Source organism: Polypterus senegalus, chromosome 1 (genome assembly GCF_016835505.1).
Source record: "Polypterus senegalus isolate Bchr_013 chromosome 1, ASM1683550v1, whole genome shotgun sequence".
Taxonomy (NCBI): Eukaryota; Metazoa; Chordata; class Cladistia; order Polypteriformes; family Polypteridae; genus Polypterus; species Polypterus senegalus.
Window position 1 is genome coordinate 165,546,976 of NC_053154.1, and position 17,392 is coordinate 165,564,367.

Genomic DNA, 17,392 nt, shown 5'->3' on the forward strand with positions numbered 1-17,392 from the left:
AGGGTACCACCACTTAAATATATCAACTTCAAGCACTGCTTTGTATATATGTTCACATCAGTGGACTTTAAAGATGGACTACATACTACTGACTAAAAAACATGAAAAGAAATACTGTACTTGAGTGAACGACATAAACAAATGAAAATCGTAAACAGGTAATAATGATAATAATATATGCTCAATTTTCACATCATTCCTATTAATTTCCTGTTTCAATTCAAAAGAATACACTTTGATGTAAAATTGTGTTTTGCAGTGGCCATCAATAAAAACCTATTCAACAGGAAAACCAGTGAAAAAGCACACTTTGATCTAATGTATAGCATGTTCAAGAGTAAGCCGCTCCAGTGACCTAATATTATTTTTACTTATTATTTCACTGATTCCTTTATCCAAAGCAGCTTCTGAGATGCAGTTAGTTACATTTCTTTTGTTTTTGCAGTTGGGGCACAAGCAGGTGAAGTGACTTCCTCATGATCACATGGTGTCGGTAGGATCTGTACCAAAGCCTCCGGGTTTAAAGCTTTAGGTCCAAAGCCTTAACCACGCTACCTGCCAACAATATTAGCCATTAGTACAAAAAAATAAATATAGTGTACAGAAAAGCAGAAAATGTAATCAATTTAGGGTTTTTTCAGGAACAACAGGGTCCTGAGTTCCAGAGGTTTTACCATTTGTTACACACTCAAGCAGAGGCATCAAATCAGACCACTGACCGCACAATATAAAATGTTCAAGGTATCCAATCAGTCCCAACCAAAATGACTCTAAATTTGAGCATCACGCGTTGAAATGTTGGTGCATTTGTCTGCAAAGTGTAGACAGTCAGAAGATATCATTTGCTCATTAATTCTTTTTTTAAGGACTAGTTTTATTATGTGTTCTCTTTATACTTGAATTTTAATTATATAGTTTAATTTACAATGATTTTAACAACTTATACATCTTTCGTTGAACATTTGAAATGATTCTAAAACATTGGGGAAAAAATCTTTTTAAACAGTTTTAACCATGGTCTGCTTGAACCTATACATGATAGTATGAAGAGCTTTACTAATATTTAACTATTTCTTCCAAAAATTTAAATCACACAAAATCAGTTGCTTATATGAAATATATTAAACTTACATCTGTTTTGTGCAGTCCAGAGTTCAGAATCTACTAATAACACACTGCTGAATAGAAATACATCTTTTTTGTCGGTATCTATAACTACCCTTACAATTAAAAAAAGTTAATACTATTGCATTACAAACTTTTGAACTGGGTAAGTAGGTTTGAAAATGTTGAGTGAATATACGTACTTATGAATCCGTTTATTTACATTTTGTATTATCTTTTTTAAAGTATTATGCCTGTCTTATAGTATGTTACCACATTAAGCTTCATTAGCACTAAACAATAGTCATATCATTGTAGAATGTATTCATCTAACCCGCAGAATCCATTTTTCATTTTTGAATTTTGTTTTAAAAATTATTAAGTGTGTTATCTTTACTAGCGTGAATGTATTTCCATCCATGTTGGGCAAGCCGGAGTTCAAATGGGCAATTCTTGCTGGGAATTATATTGCCTTGAACATGGCATCCAACCAGATGGCCGATTAGACAGTGAAAAAAGTGCTGGCATTGGAGACAATTCCCATGACACCTTCTTCTCGGAAACTGGAACTGGGACATTTAATCCTAGAGCTATCTTTGTGGATCTGGAGCCCACTGTTGTTGGTGAGTGCCATTTTCTCTAGTTTGTTATTTAGAAATTGAACTGTGGCTAAGAGGACAGAACCTTGTATTGGACATACTATATATCTGGCAACTTTTGGCATTTCCTGTGATTATCTGTCACATGCTAAGAATTTTAATTTTGTTCTGGCAATGGAAAGTCTGAAATGTACTATTTTATAGTATTTATAGCTATTGGTGGAGCCAGTGTCCAGGTATAAATATAAATAAATATATAACCCCAAAGTCCAGGTCACCAGTTACAGATATCTAATTTCATTTGGACTTATCTATAACCAACTAGGTCTTGCAAAATGTCAGCAAAGATTGTGCTCCCACACAAAGACAGAAAGAGCTATGAATAAAATAGCTCATACACCTCCTCTTCTCAAATCCCACATTTACTTGCTTTCCTTCCAGATGAGGTACGCACCGGGACTTATCGGCATCTCTTCCATCCAGAACAGCTTATCACAGGAAAAGAGGATGCAGCCAACAATTATGCCCGAGGGCACTTCACCATTGGCAAGGATATCATTGAATCTGTCTTGGACCGTATTCGAAAACTGGTGAGAAAAAGGCATTTAAGGAGACTGAAGATAGCCAGTGTTTATTTACAAATGCATATTTTACCTATTCATAATCTTTACCTGGTAGCATAGCACCCTCTTCACTGCAACGCCATCGCCAAACACCTTAAAAAGAAAGTAACAGGCTAGTTAATTATGATGATGTGCATGTGTGGAGTGTTCTAAAGCAGGAGGGGCTTAAATCTACAATGACAAATTAAGAAAGACTTTCAACATGTGGCTCCTAATTTCAAATATTATTCATTGAAAGGTTGAATAATTAGAAAAATCGACCCCTAAATACACTATTTGACTCATCTGGAGTAAATAAGTCCATGTAGTTCATTAAAGAGTCAAGTTTAATAATAAATCGGAGCAAAAAAAATGATAAATTAACACAAAAGGTGTATTGTTATGGAACTTTGCCTTAATACAGCTGCTTTATAGCGCCCCACGTGTACAGCCTTATCTGCAAGTGGATAGCTGCTTTAAGTTAAGAGACTTAACTTAAGACTTAACTCTTATGCTTGGCAAAGCGATTAAGGTACACTTGTGCCAATCAGGCAGGTGCCCAGTCACTGCGCTGCTTTCTTCTGAAGATGTCTCTTCTCAGCTACTAACATCTGAGGAAATATGTCAATCGCCCACAACAGGTGCCCTGAACAATATACCTTGACCCAATCAAAAAGTAAACAATTAATATTATTATAATGAGACATTAATTAAAAAAACAGTAAAGCCAATGGCACAAAATGTAGGAATTATATCTGAAATGAGACTGTCATTTGCATTGCATCATACTAACCACCAGGAGAGAATCAAGTATTTATAAGCAGAAAGGAAAGAGAATTAAAATCTGTATGGATACAGATGAGTTGAGTTCAGGACAATCAATTAAATTGTTTTCAGGAATTATTTACTTTCATTTAAAGGCCCTGACCCTGTAGTTAGGATATAGCAGGTTAGATAATGGATGGATGGACTTAAAGGAGACAGTGTCATACTGAGCTTTCAGTGAGGAATGTCTGCTGGATTTGAAATCTTAACTTAATTCAATGAATGGATAATATAAGGAATGTATTTATTCTGAATACAACCTATATAATAAGCCATAATCAAAAAGATATTTATTTTTATTTTTAATATATTAATACATCTGCACATTAGTAAATGAGAAATGAGCATGATCTTCATAATGAGCCAACAAACACCAGTAACAGTCCTGTTCCACCTTATACCGACCAGAATCTTGTTGACTTCGCGTTCGTTCTCCTCAGGCTAATCAGTGCACAGGACTACAGGGCTTCCTGATTTTCCACAGCTTGGGAGGAGGTACTGGCTCAGGCTTCGCTTCCCTGCTCATGGAGAGGCTGTCTGTCGATTATGAGAAAAAAAGTAAACTGGAATTTGCCATCTATCCAGCACCTCAGGTAAAGACGTCTTGTATCTTTGAAGCCATTTCATTTTTTTAAAAGCCTTTTCTTTAATGAAATTTAAAGTCAAATATAATGAAGAACTTGAAGGTTTTAAACTTACTGACTAAATGAATCTGTTATGGGATGGCTGAAACTAAAGCTAAAAGTATCACAAATATTTAACAAATGCTTCAGAAGTTTTTCATTTCTCTGTTAGGTTAAAGCTTAATTTTATATGTTAAATGTTGGCTTACTCTACTGTTTTTGTTCAATTATACTGGGTAATTAATCATAAATATTTATGAATACTCAGAACCAGGAACATGGGCTACTTTTATGAGCCTATTACTGTCTCAGTGTCATTTGTATGCCTGTTCTATGTACAGTACATGTAGGCTCTCTTGAATTTCTACATTTTGTTTCAACATTTCATGTATATATATGTTGGGTGGATAGTTGCAGTCAGCGCGAGCATGGAAATGTGTATGAATGTGTCCTTCTAATTAACTGATACCCTGTTCTGGGTTGGTTCCTGTCTTTACACCCAATGTTGGAGTTAGCTCTGGTACCACAAAATCCTGTAGTGGACTGGCAAATTTTAGAATATGACAGGAAACATGAGATGGGCATTAGAAATTAATTTAACAGACACTCTGAATAGTCAATGATGGCTCACTTTTCAATGAAATTGTTTCTGGCATTTTCCACAAAACACTTTAATCAAATATGTTCTTAATAGCTACTATGTTAAGGGCAGCCTGGTGGGGCAACGCCATCTCATAGGTTTGGACTCTAAACCAGTACCTGGCTGGAAGGCCCTTATTTTGGAGTTTGCACATTGTCTTGATTTTATGCAGCCATTGTCTTAGAAGTCTGTTTTCCTCACACAGAGTGAGTGAGTGTGTGAAGGTTGGTAATGGCATTGCAACTGTTGCTTTAGGTTAAAGTTCAGGTTTTTCTGACATTATAACGGAAATGTAATTTTCAGTGATTCCTATTGGGCGGTTTGTGAGCAGAGTAAGGAATAATGAATAACCATCTCATACACACAAAGTCAGATTCCCAGCAATAACAAGTATGCCAAGCCACAATCAACAGTTACAGGCTAAAACCTCTGATACATAGGAAAATTATGTTTGGAATACAAAACACCACTTGTATTTAGGCATCTTTCTATTCAGCCATGTCAAGGTAGAAAATGAATAAATATCCTGGCTCTTCATAACAACATTTTAGTAGCGTACCATAAATCTATATTTTAGTCAAAGGTGGAGACAAGCTAGTTGTCACATGACACAATGGTGCTCCAGGTATATTAAAAGTCTGACTAGCTTCTTATGTAGTGAGTCCTAGTAAAAACAGAATTTTGTTAATTAAAAATAATACTCAGGCAGCAAACTGTAGGATAGGTCTGGCGTAGGTGATTTAAAATGGAAAGCGACTTGAAGCAGTCCTTCAGATCCACGTAATAAGGATATAATTAAACAACACCATATCCATTTGCAGCTATAGAAGTCATTTATTTATATTAATCTCTCTATTATAAAAAAAAATCTTGGAAGGTTTGGAAGGAGACTATATGTGATCTTCTCGGAAGACAATTTGATGTCCCACGAGAGACACTTTAACGTCACGCGAGACAAGGCAGTGAGACAGAAGGACAGCTGCTGTGCAGGCTTTTAAATGATCGACGCGCAGCGCGACAAGCAGAACACGCAGCAAGGCAGCAGCAGCAGAAAGACACCAACTAATCAGACCGCATCTCCTCAGTGAGCGTTCAGCCAACACCTTGACAACACGAGTGGCAGAGATGTGAAGTGGCTGGAGCAAAGTGCGCCCAGGAGGGAATGGGAGAGAGTGGGCAAGCGAAGCAAGCAGGGGGCAAAGCCCCCTAGTATTAATTATTATAAATCTAAATTGTAAGGGGTCTGCATGGTGGTGCTGTATTTACCACTTCTGTCATACAGCTGTAAATCAATGGGCTCAAACCCTAGTTTGGACATTGCACAGTTTGCACTCTCTCTTCTGCTCTGTATACATACTTTACTGGTCACTCTGGTTTCCTCACTCATCCCCAGGACATGTAGGTAATGCTGATTGGCAACTCTGAATTAGACCAGTATTGATAATGGTTCTTTTCTCTTGCCCGATGTTTCTGGGTTAGGCTCTTACTGCCCATTATTACAGTTATGTATTTGAATGAGTTACTGAATTGGAAGATACGCAAACTGAGAAATATATTGTGGATACTGTCCAGATTGCATTAATCAAGGATAGTTCAAGGAACATTCATGCATATTCTTATTTTTTTCCTGATCTTTCATTGCAGTCATTTAATCCTTGTATGTTTGAATGCATTGTAACGTAACAGACTCTGTTTAAACAGGTTTCTACAGCTGTGGTGGAGCCTTACAACACCGTTCTAACTACACACTCCACCCTGGAGCATTCAGATTGTGCCTTCATGGTGGACAATGAGGCTATTTATGACATATGCAGGAGGAACTTGGACATTGAACGGCCCACCTATACCAATCTGAATCGTCTCATCGGTCAAATTGTTTCTTCAATTACTGCCTCCTTACGGTTTGATGGTGCCCTGAATGTGGATCTAGTTGAATTTCAGACTAACTTGGTTCCATATCCTCGCATCCACTTTCCTCTTGTCGCTTATTCACCAGTTATATCTTCAGAAAAAGCTTATCATGAGCAGCTTTCGGTAGCAGAAATCACATGCTCCTGTTTTGATCCCACCAATCAAATGGTAAAGTGTGATCCTCGTCATGGCAAATACATGGCATGCTGCCTTCTGTATAGGGGTGATGTGGTGCCTAAAGATGTAAATTCTGCTATTGCCGCAATCAAAAACAAGAGTTCTGTCCAGTTTGTAGACTGGTGTCCCACGGGCTTTAAGGTGAGTGAGGAACTTATATCGACCGTAGGATGTCAGGGACTTTCATATCAACTGAAGTTTATAAAGAATATTCATTTCCCTTCCAGGTAGGCGTCAATCATCAGCCACCTACTGTAGTGCCCGGAGGTGACTTGGCCAAGGTGCAGCGAGCAGTTTGCATGTTAAGTAACACTACAGCAATCGCCGAGGCTTGGGCCCGTCTGAATCACAAGTTTGATCTGATGTATGCAAAACGAGCGTTCGTACACTGGTATGTAGGGGAAGGCATGATAGAAGGTGAGTTCTCAGAAGCCAGGGAAAATCTGGCAGCCCTGGAAAAGGATTATGAGGAGGTGGGCATCAACTCCATAGAAAGCAAGTGTGAGGAAGAGTATTAAATGAAGGCAAGTCATTATGAAAAATGCTGATAGTCGTAAAGTGTGGGGCAAAATGTATTTTGAAACACAAATTAGTTAATGACATAAAAACTCTTTAGTTGCAAGGCTTTATTATCCTGAAATAAGTGCTAGAATTTGAGCCAAGAAATGGGTAAGTAAATGAAAATGATTATATACCTTGACACAAGGAACAGAAACAAATAATAAGCTGACCTTTATATTTGTTGTCTGGGCAATCAATATGTGCATTACAAGGAGAAGGAGCTTTGAAACAAGAATTCTGAATTCTCCAGAAGCACTAATATTCCAGTAACTGTAAAAAAAATGGGTAGAAAACAATTATTCTAAAATTCTCAGCATTAACACATTGCACAAAGGGGGCAGTACCTATGAAGAAAATAATAAAAGATTGTTCAGTCATTTTAGTCGGATATGGCTGATGATAAAACTGAATTGCTGTATACATTTCTAAACACATCTAAATAATCTATAAAGGTCTGGAAAAAAAATAATCCTAATCGTGATGACAGTGATTATAGGAGCTGCAAGAATCATACGATCAGTCCTCAATTTTGTCTTGTGTAGTGTATGAATACATTTTGTTTAACCTCTATATCCAAAACTCTACTTCAAAATTAATTGTTCTGCGTAATATAAAACAATTCACCTCAGATAGTATGAGTGTACAAATCTGTCTTTGTGACTTATTTTCTTTCAAGTCAAAGTGACACTTGCAGAATATTTATGCGTTTGTTAAAAAAACAAGAAACTTCTACTGCATAGGCACAAATACATTTCTCCAGCTCATTTACCTTTTCTGCCACTTTTAAAGTTGTTTCAGGAGATCTTCTAGAAAATTTGTCCCATCATGCCTGTGTTAGCAAGCATACTATGTAATGAATGAGCCATCTGGGTAGGGATGAAAGCACAAATTGCACTCTTTCACTACAAGCGTAAGCACTAACTTTTACTATGTAGAAAAGTGGAAGGTTTTGCTGTTTATTAAAAGATGAAAGTCAGCCAATAGATTGCAACACAAATTTCCTTAAATTAGCTTTACTTTACTATAATTATCTGTTCTTTTTAGTGCAATATGCACCTGCGCTTTCCATGGAGCTTTTGGAAATATATTTTTACGCACAGTTACTTAGAAGTTCCTCTAAATGAACTCAAAGGTTTTTTCCACTTTGTCAAGTGAATGAAAGTCATTTTTACATACTTTATATCTACATATATGATATGTCTAAATAGCTATATTAGGCAAGTTTAATGTTGCTAATAGGTATTCTCAATTGCACATACAGTGCATCCCATGCTGTCGATGACATTCTGTTCTGTTATAAGACTATTCATCTAGTTTTGGCGATATGGGTACTGCCACAAGAACCTCCAAGCTTCTTTCCTGCCTGAAATTACTAACCCTGTCATTTGAAAAGGACTAAAATTACAAAATTGCAGCCAGCAGTGTGCGCAGTGATTTAACAATGAAGACAGTCAGATCTACAACTGGCTAACAGAGATCTTCTTTAGCTAGTATAGCAGAACTGGTATTTCTGATTTCAACAGTCTGTGTACATGCCCCACCTCTGCCATCTCAGGAAGGATGGTGACAGATACAGTGCATCCGGAAAGTATTCACAGCGCATTACTTTTTCCACATTTTGTTATGTTACAGCCTTATACCAAAATGGATTAAATTCATTTTTTGACTCAGAATTCTACACACAACACCCCATAATGACAATGTTAAAAAAAGTTTACTTGAGGTTTTTGCAAATTTATTAAAAATAAAAAAACTAAGAAATCACATGTGCTGTACATAAGTATTCACAGCCTTTGCTCAATACTTTGTCGATGCACCTTTGGCAGCAATTACAGCCTCAAGTCTTTTTGAATATGATGCCACAAGCTTGGCACACCTATCCTTGGCCAGTTTCGCCCATTCCTCTTTGCAGCACCTCTCAAGCTCCATCAGGTTGGATGGGAAGCAGCGGTGCACAGCCATTTTAAGATCTCTCCAGAGATGTTCAATCGGATTCAAGTCTGGGCTCTGGCTGGGCCACTCAAGGACATTCACAGAGTTGTCCTGAAGCCACTCCTTTGATATCTTGGCTGTGTGCTTAGGGTCGTTGTCCTGCTGAAAGATGAACCGTCGCCCCAGTCTGAGGTCAAGAGCGCTCTGGAGCAGGTTTTCATCCAGGATGTCTCTGTACATTGCTGCAGTCATCTTTCCCTTTATCCTGACTAGTCTCCCAGTTCCTGCCGCTGAAAAACATCCCCACAGCATGATGCTGCCACCACCATGCTTCACTGTAGGGATGGTATTGGCCTGGTGATGTGACGCCTGGCATTCACACCAAAGAGTTCAATCTTTGTCTCATCAGACCAGAGAATTTTGTTCCTCATGGTCTGAGAGTCCTTCAGGTGCCTTTTGGCAAACTACAGGCTGGCTGCCATGTGTCTTTTACTAAGGAGTGGCTTCTGTCTGGCCACTCTACCATACAGGCCTGATTGGTGGATTGCTGCAGAGATGGTTGTCCTTCTGGAAGGTTCTCCTCTCTCCACAGAGGACCTCTGGAGCTCTGAGAGAGTGACCATCAGGTTCTTGGTCACCTCCCTGACTAAGACTGTTCTCCCCCAATCGCTCTGTTTAGATGGCCAGCCAGCTCTAGGAAGAGTCCTGGTGGTTTCGAACTTCTTCTACTTACGGATGATGGAGGCCACTGTGCTCATTGGGACCTTCAAAGCAGCAGAAATCTTTCTGTAACCTTCCCCAGATTTGTGTCTCGAGAAAATCCTGTCTCGGAGGTCTACAGACAATTCCTTTGACTTCATGCTTGGTTTGTGCTCTGACATGAACTGTCAACTGTGGGACCTTATGTAGACAGGTGTGTGCCTTTCCAAATCATGTCCAATCAACTGAATTTACCACAGGTGCACTCCAATTAAGCTGCAGAAACATCTCAAGGATGATCAGGGGAAACAGGATGCACCTGAGCTCAATTTTGAGCTTCATGGCAAAGGCTGTGAATACTTATGTACATGTGCTTTATAAATTTTTTTATTTTTAATAAATTTGCAAAAATCTCTAGACTTTTTTCACGTTGTCATTATGGGGTGTTGTGTGTAGAATTCTGAGGAAAAAAATGAATTTAATCCATTTTGGAATAAGGCTATAACATAACAAAATGTGGAAAAAGTGATGCGCTGTGAATACTTTCCGGATGCACTGTATATTTTCATTTACTATCAGCAGTTTAAATTTATTTTCTTTTAGATTTTTTCAGTGTCATATCAAATTACCCCATTGCTATAAGTAAAGCTCTGTTTAATAACCAGAGCTATACTAACATCAGCCTTCTCATTTCTCATCACCTTCTTTGGGCTTTTCCAAATAAAACTTCATACTTCAAAAATATTGATTATACTGATGCACATGACTGAAGGAAAAAATAAACAATGATAACTGGCTAAATATAAAACAAAAAAGCTCGTATGCCACTAGACTTAATATTGGAAAACACAGTGAAGTTTACTCTGTACTGTAGTGCACCTCTCAATTTAAACTAGAATCTCATCCAGTAGTTCCCAAGTTAAGAACCAAGGACCACTATGGCTACAGGTTTTTTGTTTCAACCAACTTCAGCTTCTAGTTGGACTGCTAACTTAAGTTTTTAAGTGTTTAATAGCAATAATTAGTATTCTTTTGGGGTAAGTGGGTTGACCTTCTCTTGTATGTCCAAACTGAATGAGCACACACCAATACGCATCCACGCACAGTGCCTACATAGCCTACCTTTCCTGTAGTGCATGTGAGAGGGTCTTACTAGTATATGTCAGAGGAAATCAAACAGGTGATCCAAGACAACAGAGGAAATTGTTGTCTTTTTCCTTACCAATGGCACTTTAACTCCTTCCCATGCTGCCCCCAATTAAGAAGCTTTCCTCCTCAGCCATCTAACCACGTGGTAAAGGAGTGAAAGTCTCCCTACACCACATGTTCTGTACTTACTTTATTTTCTCAAATCTCCCAAGATACACAAGAAAAAGCAGATATGTTTAATGCAAGTAATAGCAGCAAAATAAAATGAATAACAGCAAAGTCTAGATATAAAAACCCTAATAAAAATACTGTACACCATAGTCTCAAAAGTCAAACCATTTCACACTGATCAAAAAAAGAAAAAACAGAAATCCAGTAAATCAAGACTCAAAGGGCACATGAAAACCATCTGCAAAAAGGTACCTGGGATGCTCACCTGGAAGGAGGAATTGAATTGAATTCCTTTATTGTCATTGTACAGAGTAGAATGAGATTCAAGGAGCAGCTACTACACAAAACAATTGTTCCATAAAATGACAAAAATAGCACAATAAAACAACAAAAAATATACAATAGGAAAACACAAGTATACATATAGTGCAAAGTGCTCTACTAGGAGCACTTAATGGACTGATTGAGTGCATTTATAGCTCTTGGGATGAAACTGTCTGCAACTCAAGGTCCACGTGTTAAAGGTGCTGTAGCATTTGGCGGTTGGGCAAAGTTCAAATAGACAAGTGGTTCTCAAACTGTGGGGTAGGCCCCCCTAGAAGACGTGAAGTAACAAAAAGGGGGGCTCGAAGATGTGAAAAAAAGAAAACAAGAATCAAAAATATGAAAAATACATCTATTGAAACCAAAACAAATTAACTTAACTAACATTCTGATACTAAAAAAAATAAATATAGTTAGATAAATGTCGATGAAAGTTAAGTAGGTATAATAAAATATGCATCTATGATATATCATTAATTTAAAAAAGAACAAATTGGTATTAGTGGGCTCCTTTCAAAAAAACATTAGGGGGGCGTGATTAAAACTGTTATGAAAACTCAGGTCGCAAATACTTAAAGGTTAAGAAACACTGAAATAGACTGGCATGGGTGAATAGAATTCATGCAGATGCTGGTGGCTTTCCTGAGGCAGCATGTGCTACAAATGTCCTCCAGGGCAGGAAGCTGCACCCTGACAATCTCCTGTGCTAGCAACACAACCCACTGTAGACCTTTTCCACTGTGCAGCTGAGATACCACACCAAAATACAATGGGCTAAAATACTCTCTTTGGTGGTGTAGTGGTAGTAGGTCAGCAGCACCTGTCGAGGGAGGCCAGCTTTTTTCAACATAATTGAGAAAAAATGCCATTGCTGTGCCTTCTTCAGCAGTGCCAAGGTGTTAGCTGTCCATGATATATACCCCAAGAACCTAAAGCCTGATACAATAATGATCAATGGACAAACCCATGGGCAACATTTTTGGGGAGTAAAAAAAGTGCAATGAAATGTTCTAAATTGAAAGTTTTGGAGATTAGAGTTCTTGGAAGAATGTTCTACTGGTGAAAACAGATTTCTAGGTCCAGCTGCTAAACTAGCAATAAGAAGCCTTGTGAGGATGAGTATATAGAGATGCCACTAGTCTCGAGGTTGAGGATAGAGAGTTAGAAAACTTGTAACAAGAATGGGATGGAACAGCAGAAGAGAGCATAATTTAAACACAAATCTTAGATATACGTAAAAGGAAGGAAGATAGAATTCCAAACTTGGACCGATTCCTTGATTAGGCAAGGTGCTTTCTCCAACTATCTATATTTTAATGTCCATTCTGAAATGACAAAAAGAAGTTTTGCTAATTTTTCATTGAAACATTTAAATCATTTATGTACATTACATGGGAAATTTTTTGTTTCCTTATTTTGTTTTTATCACCATTTTTATTCAGCTTTGCTAGATATTTAAACAATTATTAACTAATAAGCACACTAGTGTGCATACAACTAAAATATCTGCACTCTTTCAGCATTCGGTGTGGTGTGTCCTAAAAACTACTTAATTTGTCATTAGCTGTCATTTTTAGAAAAGAGTTAACAGTGCAAACTCTACAGGAAGAAAATGTGAATTAATGTGAGAACAGCCAAAGAGAGATGCGTACTTAAAGCTGTAACAAAAGGCAAGCATTTTTTTCTATTATAAAAAAAAGACGCGATTTTCTTGGAGAGACACTTATACGTCCTGCAAGTAAGAGATTTAACCACGCCCGGCGCTGGAAATAAAAGACAAAGAGTAGATGACAAAGTAGAATGTCATAAAGAATTCAAAGATGTTGGTGCGGAACACATGCACAACAAGTTAGAGATAATGGAAGTACCAAAATCCAAAAGTCTCAAAAAGAAAGGATAGCAAAGATCGTATTAGCACGAACAAACAGAAATTATTACTCTGTGAAATAACCGAACAGGGAAAAGAAATTGAATATATTATTGGGATTTAAACTTTAAGTCGGAGACATGTAGATCGTCTAATTCACGTTGCAGCGAGAATGAAAAGATTCCAAAAATTCTGGCGCGGTATGAAGTTCTGTGAGTCTTTTAACATGAGATTCTTTCAACTCACGCCCTACTTACAACTATTTTCAAACAAGACCACAGTCATCTAAACTCTGTTGTGTGAATGCTCTTGACAGACACACTTCCTGTGCTCTCAGCTCTTATAAATTTTATCAGGACAGTATTTTTATACGTTCTAGATGACACGTCAACGACAAAGTGAAGTAGAAAGAGCATGGACAAACATTTGAAAAAGTCATTTTATTTATTAGAGAGAAAGAAACGATATTCACTCACAGGCAGTTATACGTTGCATTGTCACGATGTAAGTCCAAACCAAAATTCAATGTGATCTTGAAGAAAAGTTAATTCCAAATATTGTTTTTACTAAAGTTTTAAAGTAAAAGTGAAAATAATACACATGTAACAATTCCCATGAAAATAACAATCTCTTTAAATTGTATATCCGGTTAACCAAACCCAGAGTAGGGCGAGCAAAGCGAGCAGGGGGAGGAGCCCCCTAGTCTATAAGATGTAAATCTTACCCTGCTTTTGTGGCTAGCTTTAAACAAAAGGTGGACCGAACTGCTTTAGGAATTTTAGGGAGGTGTGTTACAGGAAGATAAGTGTATGGCTAAATTTTACAGTTTGAGAGAAATTCTCAAAAAGATGCAAGTTGTTTCATTTTTCCAATCTGCTGAGATTGTGTTGGAGTTTACAGTCCTGTGTCTTTCAGGAAAGTGTTTTGGCTGGACAAAAAACACTTGGCCAGTGAAAGGAAATCTTTGGTATTTTGTGGAGGAAAATGAAGAGTGGAAAACTTGTTTTATGGGGAAGGTAAATGTAAGGAAACTTTACTAAGAACGTTTGTTGGGAGAAACAATCTTGTGTGTAGCAAAGGAATGAACATGATGGTGCTTAACAGGAAGTTTGGGTTTGTTTAAAGAGGGCCAACACAGTTGTGTAAAACAACTGTAGATGTATGAAACACTGAAATTGGGGTATGTCACGCTAATGGAATATTTAGATTTAGAGAGAGAGAGAGATTTGTATATTGGTAATCCATTTAAATGACTAGGCCTCAAATACAATCTTTGACTGAAACATTTCTTTTGCTACATGCAAGTCAGATTTTGCAAAAGGAAAACTGGCTCTTTAAAATCTTTCTTCATATAAGTTTTTCTTTCTCACTGTAATACGGTCAAAACCATACCCACATAAAGCCCTCTAGTCAGTGTGAGGGAACTTTAATTAGATTTTCACTCTCAGGCTTTTAAAATTGCATGCCAGCAATATCTTATGACATGATGCAACACTTATGTTTACAATCTGGTGGGATGACCTATACTATCCCTTTGGCAGATCATCTCATCTTGCCTAGTTGAAACAATTCACCCCCCTTTCATAACACAGCATGATTAAAGAAAATCAAATGTCACCTGTGAGAAGCAACTCAACACATTTTTAGAACCTGGAAAGTGTTTATCAGTGTGCTTCTAAACCAATACAACACAGCAAACCATTCCTTACAATTTGGCTATTTCTATATTTTGAAATGTTTACTTCATGCAAAGTCTTTTTCAGTTCTGCTCTTTCTTGCTGAATACAGTTGAGGGTATCTGTAAATAAATGTGAGACTGACAACCCGATATTAGCAGACGTCTTTGGTACCCGAAACAACTTCAGTCTTGTTGTTCCAAGACAGAGATTCTCCTTCAACTAATCGGCTTTAATTCTGCCTCTGATATCATAAACTAGGCAATGCACATTGAATGTAAAAAAAGAAACTTCCTTTCTCATGCACAAAAACCTCATAGAAAACCTTTTAATCTTGAATATCTGCCATCATCTAAATTTATTAGGTTCCCAGGATTTTTGAACAGTTACTTAAGAATGTGGAATTGTGTGCTTTCAAGCACTGATATCAGAAACAATGTTTAAAGTTGATTGGTCGAAGGAGAATGACGTTATTGGAACAAAAACTCTGATTTAGTTCCAGGAAGAACAGGGATCAAGCTATATTAGATTGTCTGTTGGGAGCAGTGGCATCACCAAGAGAGGGCATGGGAGGGCTGCGAACACCACAGCCAAGCTTTATTAAAGTATTTTTCTTCTGATGTGAATTTTAAACTATATATGGAATTACAATTATACATTACATGGTGGCCTTTATAGAAGTGCATCATTACTTTTTCTTCCTCCCTACATGTTGTACTTCAAGTGTAAGTTCTACATAGGCTGGAAACCTGCGCTGATTCAGTGTGTGTGGTGAGTTTTCCATTTGCAAATCTGTTTTCCCCTCTTGTTAAGCTCTGTTTCCCTGAGGTTATTAAGGAAAAAAAAAACTAGCTATGTTACTTTTTGATTGGCAGGTTTCTTACTATTTTGTATTTTAATGCATTAGTAAAGTTTGACAGGCAAGTATGTAAGCTTTATATTCTTTGAATCTGATACATTGCCAAAGTGATATTATTTAATGCAGTCTGTAGCCTATACCTTAGATATTACACATTACTGATATTTAGCCTGGCACCAACAAAGTAGCTGGCACTCATCCTCTTTTCCAAAGTTGACTTGACTTCTAAAGCTAGGGTAAATTAAACATTACTTCTCATTCAAAACTTTACAAAGATGTTAATGACAATGAAATTTAAAAAGAAAAATGTCCATTTGTAGGGAATTGTGGCATGTGTATAATCAACATTATGTTAATATATGTTACAACAAATGACAGAATGAAAAGAAAGATTGTTGACATACTGACTTTTTTGTTTTATTTTTATTTTTTTGGCTGAGACTGCTGAGACAGCTGAAGTGGGGAAGGATAAGGAGACCAAGATAGACGAAAAGTCAGAAGGCAGAACAGAGCAGGAGTATGAAAGTATAGAAAATAACAAAGAAAGTATTTCAAAAGTTGTTTAAACTTTGTAAAATGGCACTTTCTTTATCTGTTAGATGAGTTATTTAAGACAGAGTAATAAAGAACAGAATATTTAGATCTCTTGTACAGTATAGAAAGGGAAAAGATAATTGCAAGAGTTTTATCAACTTGCTCGCCAACAAGCACAATAACAGGAGAACAAAGTCACACTGAACAGCAAGCAAATTACCCTGAAGAGTTTATGATGAATATATCTAAACATACAAACAGAAGATGAGAACTTGACCAATGAAATAATGTACTTAAAAAAAGAATGTTCCATGCATATTCTTTGGTCTGATATAAACAAAGTATTACAGTAATAAAATTAAATGTTAAATTAACATTCAAAATTAAAACTTCCAATTGAATATAATAAATTAAATTTTCTGCCCATTTGAATTGAATCTACAATGGCCATTAATATTCAAATGTCAATTCTGAAGAATAGAATTTGAACAATTTGTCTAATATTATTGGGCTTGACAATCCATTACAGTAAAAGAATGATCAATGAGGAATTGAAGAATATTAGAAACAATAAGGGCAAAATGAAATGTCAAGAAGTCCATAACCTCCCAGCAGCTACATGTACTATTAAGGAGGAACTCTGTGTTTTAGAAACATCTGTAAGACAAGTACTGCACAGGTTAAAAAGGCAGAAATCAAAAAAAAAAATTTTTTTAAAAATCCATGACCCAATAAATAACATTTACCATAGAATTAGTGAACATATTTAATGGTTAAAAGTGCTGCCCCTCAGATATCAGTGAGGTTTTCCACTGTTCACTTCACCAGTACTGACCCGACACAGACTGACACCGGAGGCATGTATAAAAACAAACAAACTTTTATTGTCTTCACTCGTGGGGCACATCTTCCCCATGTCCCACAGGCACAGCACAGTCCCACAAGTACAAAGGAAAACACACTTCTCTTCACCACCACTCCTCCCTTCAAGCGTCGTCGTCCCAACTCTGGCTCCCAGTGTGGTGGCTGCTGGCTCCTTTTATAGCTCACCCAAAAGTGCTTCAGGTGATAATTAACCTAATTCAGACTGCACTTCTGGGTGTGGCTGCATTCCAGCACACACAGGCTTGTTAAGCCAT

At 37.2% G+C, this 17,392-nt stretch overlaps 1 protein-coding gene across 1 annotated transcript; it reads left to right on the top strand.

The window, feature by feature from the left end:
• Positions 1–1,281: 1,281 nt before the first annotated feature.
• On the top strand, positions 1,282–7,068 carry LOC120534482 (tubulin alpha-2/alpha-4 chain-like). Its single transcript, XM_039762079.1, has 5 exons — positions 1,282–1,727; positions 2,145–2,293; positions 3,571–3,723; positions 6,095–6,622; positions 6,709–7,068. The coding sequence occupies exons 1-5, from the start codon at positions 1,547–1,549 to the stop codon at positions 6,997–6,999; spliced, it is 1,302 nt and encodes a 433-aa protein (XP_039618013.1). The 5' UTR covers positions 1,282–1,546; the 3' UTR covers positions 7,000–7,068.
• Positions 7,069–17,392: the final 10,324 nt, after the last annotated feature.